General features: G+C 47.5%; 1 protein-coding gene across 2 annotated transcripts; it reads right to left on the bottom strand.

The window, feature by feature from the left end:
* Nucleotides 1–1,749: 1,749 nt before the first annotated feature.
* On the bottom strand, nt 1,750–10,330 carry LOC311372756 (transcriptional-regulating factor 1-like). Of its 2 annotated transcripts, none has more exons than XM_084489704.1 (9): nt 10,104–10,330; nt 9,434–9,651; nt 7,974–8,155; nt 7,294–7,397; nt 6,851–6,914; nt 6,268–6,356; nt 5,499–5,624; nt 3,738–3,838; nt 1,750–3,368 (listed from the first exon to the last, which is right to left on the bottom strand). In XM_084489704.1, exons 1-9 carry the CDS (start codon nt 10,293–10,295, stop codon nt 2,840–2,842), a joined length of 1,605 nt encoding a protein of 534 aa, XP_084345830.1. In that variant the 5' UTR covers nt 10,296–10,330; the 3' UTR covers nt 1,750–2,839. The 2 variants fall into 2 exon arrangements, with proteins under 2 accessions (XP_084345830.1, XP_084345831.1); XM_084489705.1 differs by having other exon boundaries at nt 9,434–9,648.
* Between the last annotated feature and the right edge of the window lie 831 nt (nt 10,331–11,161).

Genomic DNA, 11,161 nt, shown 5'->3' with positions numbered 1-11,161 from the left:
CTTATAAGGATTTTTACATTGAGTGAACATAAAACTACAAGTTGCACTGTTGCACAGTTTCAACTAACTTCCAAACGTTTCTGGTTAAAAGTTGATCTCACTCCATAAACTGAGTTGGCAAAATAAACAAACACTTAATATAATCCTATGGTTCCAACTTCCCATGCGTTAGCGCCTGGAGGTGGTGGAATAGGTGGTGGATTTCATGTTATTATTTCACTCCTCCCCTGTCCCTCTTAAAGTGCTCGGGCCCGGTTTTGCTGTGGGACAGGAGGTCCGGAGACTGGTGGGCCAGAGGAGTGGTAGTGTGTATGAGTGTTGGTTGGAGATAGCTGGTGGTGGTTGAGTTTTTGTTGTTTTTGGTTGTTTCTACTTGTTTTGGATTGATTGGTTATTGATTGATTTATTTTGATTGTTTTGATCCCAAAAACAATCCCATCTAGGTGGGCTTCTGTTTTAAGGGGGGGGGGTGTGACGACCCAGGTGGGTCTTTGACCCCTGGTGTGTGTATGCCTGTGTTGCTCTCTCTACTAATTAGGAGATTGTGGGCAGGTGTGGGTTGGACCGGGCCGCAGTATATAGAGCCTGGCCAGACAACAGACCTGGCTCCTCCCTCCTCCAGCCATTTGATTTCCTTTGTTTGTAACAGATGGACTGATCTTCACATGACCTTTTTGGTTACTTTCATTTATACTGACTTGCACCACACTTCTTAATATATTTATTTCAAAATAAATTCTTTATTGTTGTTGAAACAGCGTGGTCGCCCCAGTTTATGTTGCATGCATAGAGCCAGCATGTCACTTATGGATCCTATGAGTCCTAAGTAAGTTTTAAAGCTGTTTATTAGCCTCATGGTGAAAAATAAACATGCAAAAGGTTTAAAATGAAAAAGCTGGTTTATTGTCCCTTTGTGTAATTGTTAATAGGATTTCCTTTGTAAGAAAAACTCAAAATGGAAGTTTTTACACATGAATGATTCAATATAATATTGACTTAGAATTCTTAGTGTGTACAACTAGATTTCTGAAACTTTCATTGTTATGAAAGACAAGTTATTCGGACCCAAAAAACTTAGTTGTCTCAACCTTGAAATTAGCTGGTACAACTATAAGAATTAAGTTGGCACAACTGTGTGACGTTTTCTTCAAAACGTAGAAGTTTGAGTTGACATGAAAACCCAAAAAATCCTGTGCAGACAGTCGCCTTGAAATTTCAAGTTGAAGTCACTTTTTATCTTTCACATGTGTGGGAGCCGTACACCCTGGTAGCCAGCGCCCCCCCGACCCCTCCCCACCCCTCCCCCCAACCCCTCATAAAAGCAGGTGACAGGTGACAGGTGAGGCCATGACGTTGTGTGTAAAGTACAAGGCTGTGAAGTGGACCTGGGGGCTGGGAATCCGCTACCACCCCTGCAGCGGGTTCATAGTCGAGTCCCGGTTCAGGTGGTGGGGCATGGCAGGGGCCCCGCTGGCCCCTAGTGTCACGCCTGTCACGTTGGACTGTGGAACGCATGGACAGTGCACAGTGTGTGGTGTGTTTGGCCGGACGCACACTTTGCTGCGCTGGCCGGGGTTGCACAATGGGCAAACAGTTTGCGTACATAGACTCATGTACCCACGCAGCGACATCTTTGTGCATTTGAGCGTGAGTTTGTGTATGAGTGAGTCCGTGCAGATTTGTGTGTGTGTGTGTGTGTGAGCCCAAGCATGTGTTTGTCTGTGTGCGTGCTGCTGTTTGTGCATGTGTGCGTGCCTTTGTGTGTTTGTAAGTCCAAGCGTGTTTGTGCATGTGAGTCCATGTGTGTGCGTGCGTGCATGTGTGTGTGCAATGCATGCATACATCTCATACAAACTCCCTTACTTGACAGCAACATACAAATCCTAAGATTGATCCAACCAACAATACAGCCTCGAATACAACCTCTCATACGATGCAATTCCCAGGAACGAGTTCATAAAGATAGGGGGTCAAGAGAGTACATTCCCCCAGAGGGGGCCTAGGAAGAGGTGAACCTCACTTCATTAAACAGCTCCCCGGACAAAGATTAGGAGGAGAAAGCTAAATGATTCAGGTAGAGGAGAAGACGAACGGCTATCCACAATAATGCTGGGTAAACATTGTTCGGTTTATTATATTTTATTAATACTGTTTTAATAACGTTCCATTTAGTCCTGTTGAATACTACTTTCAATAACTTTGTTTAATACAGTTGAACCCTGTTTTAGTAAAGTTTTGTAAAGAAACCGCATGAAACTATCTATATACACACACACACACACACACACACACACACACACACAGACACACACACACACACACTCACTCATACACAGAAACAAACAGAAGCACACACACACACACACACACACACACACAAACACACACAAACACACACCCACACACATCGTTTAACATCAACCGTAGATGTTTCACCAAGGTCAATATTAACCCATTTAAGCACTGTATGAGAACTAGATGAGTGTGTGCGTGCGTGTGTGTGTGTGTGTGTGTGTGTGTGTGTGTGTGTATGTGTGTGTGTGTGTGTGTGTGTGTGTGTCAAGCTGAGCATGCAATGAATTGATGTGGATCCAAACTGATGGAAACCTCCAGTCCATAATACTCAGCGTACTGCGATAACACACCATTGTAAAAACAGTACGGGGCCTTCAGAGCTTCCCTAAAAGTAAAAACTTTATACAAAAAAAACATGGCGAAAAATATTTAAAAGATTTGCTAAAAAAAAAAAAATACAGGTTTTGTTCTTCTTTGTAAATATCTCTAAATATAAAACACGAACCCAAGTACCCCTGAGCTGACGCGAGCCCCCCCAGGGCCCTCAGCCCGTCCACAGAGTCCAGGGCTGCTGGACGGGAGACCGCACGTCGGGAGGCCCCCTCTGATTGGCTGCCACCGAGTCACTGACCCCGCCCCCGGGGACGTCGTGCTGCGGGTTCGTCTCGCTCATGCCGCCGAAGGCCGTTAAAGTGCTAATGCCGTTCTTGATGCGCATGTCGCTGGCATGAGCGACAACACCGCCGCCGCCGCCGCCGCCGCTGCCGCCGTTGTGGTCGTTGCTAACCTCAAACGAGTTCAAAACACTGTCCGGGTGAACGTGGTTGTTGTGGTTGCTGCTGCTGCTGTTGTTGCTGGAGGAGGGGAGCGCCAGGCCTTGGAAGGAGTAGGCCCGGGGAGAAGCCTGGGGCTGGAGTAGAGTGGCGCCGCCCAGGCTGGGGCTGAGGCCGTGGGCCGCGTTGAGCCGGTGGGCCAGGAGCTGCTGGGGCTGGAGACGCCGCTCGCTCCAGTCCTCCGGAGGCTGCCGGTGGATCTTCATGTGGGCGTTGCGGGACTTTATCTTGAAGAACATTCTGGATACGGTGTGGGGGGGGCGGGGGTGGGGGGGGGGAGAGGTTGGAAAGTAGGAAGGAGGGAAAGGGAAAGAGGGGGGGAGCGAACAAACGAATCACAAAGAATGATCAGGATGACACAACGTAAATGGATAAAAAGGTTTGATGGGAAAAGAGAAAGCGGGAACGCGGAGGTGAAGAGAGGTCGATAGGGAGGGTGGATTGTGAACAAAAGCAAGACGGAGGACGGAACGAATCAGAGAGTGAGGGGGAGAATAGAATTAGAATTAGAAAGTTGTAAAATCCAAACCATCCTGTTGACCTGGCTTTAGTCACATCACAACGTGGAGGACGTAACTCCAGCCCTCCAATACAACGGGTCCTACTTACTTGCCACACATTTTACAAGGGAAGAAGTTAGCCAATGGAGAAGCAGGTACCGCCCTTTCCGGTCCGACCAACGTCCTCATTTGTTGGGGGGCCGGGGTCACCTACAGAAACATGAAACAGACGCCAGCATGTCATTCTCTGTGTGCGAGTTTTATGAGCGCATGCATGTGTCAAAGGTGAACCCAGGAACGGCAGTTAGAGAATTACACCTTCCTCAAAGGAGAGGAAACGTGACCGACAGAATGCATTGTGGGAAAAGAGCTCCTCTGAGCAGGCAGAGAGTCTGGCCGTTTCTCAGTACCAAGTACGTGAACGACGGACTCGCGGACTTACTTAAGTCTGTACTTGGCAAGTCCGGACTTGCCAAGTACAGACTTCCGAGTACGCACCTGCAGCAGGAACAGCAGCGGACTGGATGACGTCACCACCTCAGCTCTGTTAACTGCTTTACGGCCTCATGTAGGCATATACTACTGAACAATATAAACAAAGTATATAAAACTAAACCCCAGCCTCTTTCATTTTAAAATAGTATGATAATATTTTGAAGGAATATAAATGAAAAGATATGCTTGTCGTGTGTACACGACATACACACAACTTTTTATATGTAGGGTACAGATGCGCGTGCCTGACTGCGGAGAGTAGGCTATTGATATAATAATTACGAATGAGTGAGAAATTACACACATTAGAATAGAAACACACACACACACACACACACGCGCGCGCGATCGGATGGATCCGACCGGGATTTTCGTTGCCGTTGCGCTGGGTTTCCTCTATCAGCGACTTATACAATATAAACAAATTATATGAAACAAAACCCCAGCCTCTTTCATTTTAAAATAGTATGTCAATATTTTGAATGAATAGGCCTACATTTTTGTTATACGTGTAAAATGTTCCTATATATAGCCTATTATTATAGCTTACATACTAATATTTTAAAACATGGGAATGCGAAATGCATCCTGGGATATTTAACGGTCCCAAGTCCACACGAGTCACCTCCGATGCGTCCTCGGTGGAACAGCCAGTTTAAGAACGCATCGAGAACACACACGGGTTTTACGACTGTACTTGACTTGATGCATACTTGGAATTGGAACAGTACTTGGGCTACGACTGATGACGTTTCACGAGAACGCAAGTACACAAGTACAGACGAGAACGCGACTTGAGAAACGGCCTCTGTCTGTAAGTGTGTTGGGGAATGAGTGAGCTCAGAGGGAAAGAGAAGGTTTGACAGAATGAATGCAGACACAATCTTTGTTGCTTATATGTTAGTTAGTAAATGTTAGTGAGGTTAGTTAGTTTGAAAGACAGATCCAAGTTGGATCTATCCTCTGTGTTTGACCAATCCTAACTGATTTCCAGAAGCTTTCTGGGAAAGCCTGACTGACATAGAAGCTGACCACACACACACACACACACACACAACTAAACCCAAACCTGACTTTAACCTTTGGTATTTCGGTGTGTGAGGTAAGACCCACGTGAATGCCAACCTCCACATGTTAAAAAATAAATGGAACAATGACATCCACCGCATGATAACACTGTGCCATTGGCTGAAGGCTGAGGGGTAAAGGGTGCAGGAGAGGGCCTGTACAAACACCATCGGGAATAAAGAGCAAAGGTTTACTGCCATCACGATGGTGGGCTACTGTCCATGTGTGTGTGTGTGCCTGTGTGTGTGTGTGCCTGTGTGTGTGTGTGTGTGTGTGTGTGTGTCGGTGTGTGTGTGTGTGTGTTGACCTGCTGAGCGATGGCTTCAGCTGCGTCCCGCTCTCGCTGTCTGTCCGCCTGTCTCCGCTGCACGTCCACCAGTCTCTTACCCAGGTAGTAGAACTCAACACACTGACGCACACTCTTGGTTCTCACCTTCAGAAAACACACACACACACACACACACACACACACACACACACTCAATTAAAGACACACACACACACACACACACACGCACCCTTCAACGCGTGCATTAGTATTCACATTGCATTTCTTGCTGTGTTTAAACCAGCAAGAAATGCTGGTTTGCGGCGCAAAATCAGCAGCAAGGAATTGTGTGCGACACATTGAGACTTTAGGACCCAATGGGGGACTTTAGGGTTTGAACCCCGTGCCGGGAACAGCCATGACACTGTCCTTCCTCCCTCCTCAACCCGACCAACTCAGCAAAGAAAACATGAAGAAAACACAACACTCTCACTCTCTCTCTCTCTCTCTCTCTCTCTCTCTCTCTCTCTCTCTCTCTCTCTCGCGCACTCTCGCTCTCGTTTTCTGTGCGTTCTTCTCTGATCTTTTCTTCTCTGATCTCGGCCGAGGCCGCAGGAAGCCTTCCTTTAAAAAAACCTTTTTGTGTGTGTGTGTGTGTGTGTGTGTGGGGGGGGGGGGTGGGGGGGGGTGGGTGGGTGCAAACACACACACAAGAACACAAGAACACAACTTAAAAAGCCCAAAAAAGAGAGGAAATAAGTGAAAAGTATATTTAAGACACCACAAAGTGTTACAGGCCTTTTCGTACCGTGCTCTGTATGGCGTAGAAGTCTTTGCCGAGAGTCCTCAGGCCTTCGCCGAACACCGCCCTCTCCTGGCCCGTCCACATGTCGCTGCCTGCAGAGGGAGACGGTTTGACACACATTTTACAACAACGTCTGTGTTCTTGTTTCGGAAATGAAAGAGAGAGAGAGAGAGAGAGAGGGGGGGGGTGAGACACAGACAGCGAGAGAGAGAGAGAGAGAGAGTGAGTGAGAGAGAGAGAAAAAAAGAGAGGGAGGGACAGATAGAGGAACAGAGGTAAAGAGGTGAGGATTAGTAAACAACTAAATAAACCAATAATCACAAACACACACCTGTGTAGAAGGTACATTTTACCAAAACAAACTAAAGGTGACAGCCTTTCAAAAGCTGCTTACTGCCAAACTGTTTTAATCGTTTATTGCGGTCCCAGAATTTAGAATGATTTGGTTGAAATGTGTCTAAAAACAGGTATCTCTAAGATGTCTCTTTTATCGTTTACATCAAACTCATTCCATCTAACGTAATCGGGTTTTGTTGTTGTGCTTCACACATAAAGTGGGACTGAAGAGAGGTCAAACGGTGGGCACCAGAGTAGTGGTAGTCCCCGACGGCCGTCGCCTGCAACGACAGCAGCAGCGTCTCCAGCGTAGCCTTCAGGGACGCAGCAGCGATGGAGGGATGGGATGAGCACGGATGAGAGGAAAAAATAAAAAAAAGAAGGAAGAAAAATGAATGAATGATATTGGTGAGTGAGTGTGTCATTAAATGCGTGAGTGAGTGAGTGAGTGAGTGAGTGAGTGAGTCAATTAGTGGTGAAACTAATTGCGTGCGTGAGAGTCAATATGTAGATAACTAAGTGAGTGAGTGAGTGAGTGAGTGAGTGAGTGAGTGAAAGGTTCAAACATTGCAACCACGAAAGTGTCGACTGAGGATGGCTACGGACAACATACGTTTTTTTCAAAGACTGAATGAATGAATTAAATGAAATAGCAAGGGGCCAACAGGTCTGCGACAGCAGTGCTATATTCACCATCGTGTCTCCGTTGCAGTGATGCAGGCAGTGCAGTGCCAGCTCTGTGTTGGCGCCCCCTCCTGGCAGGCAGCTAGAATTACACATTGACAGCAGCTGCTCAACTACACACACACACACACGCACACACACGCACGCACGCACACGCACACACACACACACACACAAACTGTACATTAATTTCGACCTCCAAATCTCCTCCCATCTTTCTCCTTAACATGATCGTCAGAACTTTTATAGTAGTGTTTCATATAGAAGACTCATATAGGAAACGTACAAATCTGTGGGCTCCCGTTATATTTGCTCGAGCACCATATGCGTCTGGCGCCGCTACCGTTCACACAGATTTCCCGCAGACCTGTCGCGGGTCGGGCCAATAGAAATCGTTTTTTTTTCCAATAAGGGGCGGGTTTGACACCAAGATGACTGCGGCTGGTGTGTCACAAGCTTCATTGGCGCTATCGGTTGTACGTCTATCGCGTTTTGACAAAAGGCGCCGTTAATAACGCACCTTGGAATCTTCAAGACACGCGTTGGTGGCGACTAACCTAAGCTTGGCTGCACACGTTAACTGTGACTTTAGCGTTTGGCTCACACGGTTTATCTAGGAGAGACAAAACACACTTTAAACCAAACCAGCCACTTTAAACCGCTTCCCCCCAGCCGTCCCGCTTCAGTACCTTGATCCTGCACGACGACGCTCTCTTCCAACAGGGGGAATGGTTTCCATAGCAACTGTTCCCTGGGCGACGCCTCCTCCTCCTCCTCCTCCTCCTCCGTGGGGCGGGGGCGGGGTGACCCGTCCCGGCCCGGGGTGCAGGCGGGGAGGTCGGCCTGGAAGTCGGGGCCGACGTTGATACACCTGAGACACCAGGAGAAAGGACCACGCTGTTGTCCACGTCCCCTCGCTGCTTTGTGCTGCAAGGCTCAAGAGGCGCATTCCAGACCTAGCCCGGTCCTACCAGAGTCTCCTACTTCATTTCATTTGCACAGTCTGAGAGTCCGGCCGCTCTCCGTTGACAACACGTTAACTCACTTGAAGGCGGGCGTCTGTTGGAGTTTGAAACTATTGGATCTGCCACTCAGTGCCGCTCTGGATCTGCCATAACCAATCGCTGACTCCAATCGTTTGACTACGACTCAAACTTAGCGCACGACCTCAACGTCAATGTTCTCAGCCACTCCCCTCTGTTTGCTGATTGGACGGCCAAAAAATTGGCTGCAGAAAACAGTGCGAAAATATACACCGCAAACCCAGACGTAGTACTGAAGGGAAATGGAAATTGAGCGGAAGTACGGAGGCGGGCGGAGCCAGGCTATGCCAGACCAAGATCAATCGTACATTTGCACGTTGGTCTGGGTAAGCTGTGGTCAATTTCTTCAGCACAAGAGGCGTGATCAACGGGCAACGAGTTAAATTGACTCTGTACGCAATTGGCTGCTTGCCGTCGCTTCCCTGTCATCGTTGTGTTAAACCAGCCAATAGCGCGCCAGGGGGGGTAAAGCCAGCTTGGTGATTGGCTCCCGCAAAAAAAAAAGTATCGAAACTAGAAAGAAATGTATTGCTCTTCTCCGGACCCTTCTGCAGGGCGAACTCATCGCCGGCAGAATGGGCGGGGCTACCCAGTCTAGCATATTCTGTCAATATTAGCACAATATCACTGTTATTCAACTAGACCAGGGGTCGGCAACCTCCACTGTCAAAAGAGACATTTCTGGTCCCCCCCCACCAAGTAAAATGTATCTGGGGCCACGAAACCTATTCGACCACTAAAATGAAGAAAACACAGCATCTAATGTTTTATAAATAGCTATACTACATATAAAAGAACCAATAGCTTATAGTTTGATTTAAAAAAATTGAAATGTGTAGGATGTGACGTTTATTTTAAAATATTAAAACACTTTATCTATTGCTATTTTAGTGTCACAGTAATCACCGTCATCTCCAAAATAAGAGGTGTTCCCTTTGAAATAAAAAATAAAAAGAGTCTTTACTATTTATTTTTAAAAATCTTCAAAGCTACATGGAGCCACTGCGGAGGGGTGGAACCAGACCGTCTCTCTGTACGCTGTTCACTAACGTAGCCTCACTTAGCAGGTGATGAACACCACCGCTGCTGCCGCCCTCCATACTCACGGTGCCACAGTGCACTGCTCCTCCGCATCTCCTCCTCCTCCTCTGACCAGCAGGCAGCGGCCCACTGGGGAGACGAGAGAGGAGTACAGACCCGCCTCCTGCCGGCTCGGGTTGAGGATTGGTCGAGGGGTGTAACGGCCCCGCCTCCGGGCGTCTTCCCCGCGGCGAAGCATGCTGGGAAATGGAGTTTCCCTGTAGGTCGAGGGGGTTCCGATCTGCTGGATTGAGGGGGAGGAAAGAATCGGGTTGGTGGTTTCAGTTTCTACATATGCTGTCCGTTTCTCTATCTGTCTCTCTCTCTGTCTGTCTCTCTCTCTGTCTGTCTCTCTCTGTCTCTCTTTACCACACTGTTGGCTGGCTGGCTGTAAAGGGTTTGAACCAAATATTATTAAATATATATTAAATATTAAAACAGTATTTATTCGTATATTTGTATAATCATGTTTTCTTGAAACATATTTGAAAAATAATTACACATTTAAAACTGATTCTGCAACTTCAAGATGATTCTTGTTTTCTGCGACAAATGAGTTTAATATTTTTATAATTAAGTTTAAGTTTTAGAAAGGATAAATATATATATCCCCAGAGTCCATTCAGGTGCAGTCAGGCCCCTGAATGGTTCATCACTTTATCAAGAAACAAAACAACAACGGCGACAATCCCGAACCTTGTTGGGATGTGATTGGCCGGGAGAGCCACTCTGCACCTCCGGAGCCTGGGGGGGCGGGCAGGAAGTGACACGCCCCTCCTTCCTCTGGTGGAAGGAGGGCAGGTGAGCCAGGTGGAACGACGGATGGAGGGATGAGGGTGTTGGGAATGAGGGGGTGAGGGAGGAGGGGGTGAGGGGCGAGCAGCTCATGAAGGACGACTCGGGCGCCAGTAGAACACTTTGATGTTCTGGAAGGAAGAGAAGGAGAGGAGGCGTACACGACGACATCAGACACCGGAAACCAAGAGATACGGTCGACAAATTAAATCCCTTAAAGTAAAAAGCAAAGAAATATGAACATAATAATATACAATATAAAGAAGAATTGATGACGTACGCACAGGGGTCTCATGACTGACTGACATTCACCCATTCATGCACACATTCACACACCGACGGCGGAGTCAGCCACGCGTCAGGACGGAGCAGTCAGGGTGAGGGCGTCGTCTCGCTCAGGGACACCACAACACTCACAGCTAGGAGGAGGAGGAGCCGGGGATCGAACCAGCAACCTTGCGGTTACCGGCCGACCCCGCTGTACCTCCTGAGCCAATGCCGCTGTTTGACATATTGCAAACGTGTGCCAGCCCACCAATAGAGACACAGGGCTGGGGAGGACAGACACACACTGACACACACTGACACACACTGACACACGCCACTCAAACACACGTCTCTGACGGTTGTATGTGGAGACACGCCCGCGTGACTCGGACCCGCGTGACTCGTACCGCAAACGTGTGACGCACGCCTGTGAAGCCAGCTTCACCGTTAAGATGGCTCAGATAACGTGTAGTGAGGATTTTTTTGGGGGGGGGTGAAATTTAATCAAATATAATAATAAGTCAACTAGTAGACGTTCACAAGGAGTATCTGGCAAAAATAAAAGAATATTTAAATAATATTCTTATTGCTCTACACTTGAGTTTGCGCCATTCTCCACTTGAGTTTGGCAATTTATTTAAACATTTAATGATAATAATTCTAATAAAAATAAAAATGGATAATAATATTGG

The sequence above is a fragment of the Micromesistius poutassou genome (assembly GCF_964030765.1).
Source record: "Micromesistius poutassou genome assembly, contig: SCAFFOLD_2755, whole genome shotgun sequence".
Classification (NCBI taxonomy): domain Eukaryota; kingdom Metazoa; phylum Chordata; class Actinopteri; order Gadiformes; family Gadidae; genus Micromesistius; species Micromesistius poutassou.
Note: the sequence above shows the minus strand (reverse complement) of the source record. Positions and strands in the feature narration are given on the sequence as shown.

What these genes read in the sequence shown, in the direction of transcription:
- LOC311372756 (XM_084489704.1), bottom strand. Translation starts at nt 10,295, where the DNA reads ATGAGCTGCTCGCCCCTCACCCCCTCCTCCCTCACCCCCTCATTCCCA. An exon ending in CGTCGTCGTGCAGGATCAAG is followed by an intron (nt 7,398 to 7,973) that starts GTACTGAAGCGG and finishes GTGTGTGTGTAG; the next exon opens with TTGAGCAGCTGCTGTCAATG. An exon ending in CTGAAGCCATCGCTCAGCAG is followed by an intron (nt 3,839 to 5,498) that starts GTCAACACACAC and finishes ATGTTTCTGTAG; the next exon opens with GTGACCCCGGCCCCCCAACA.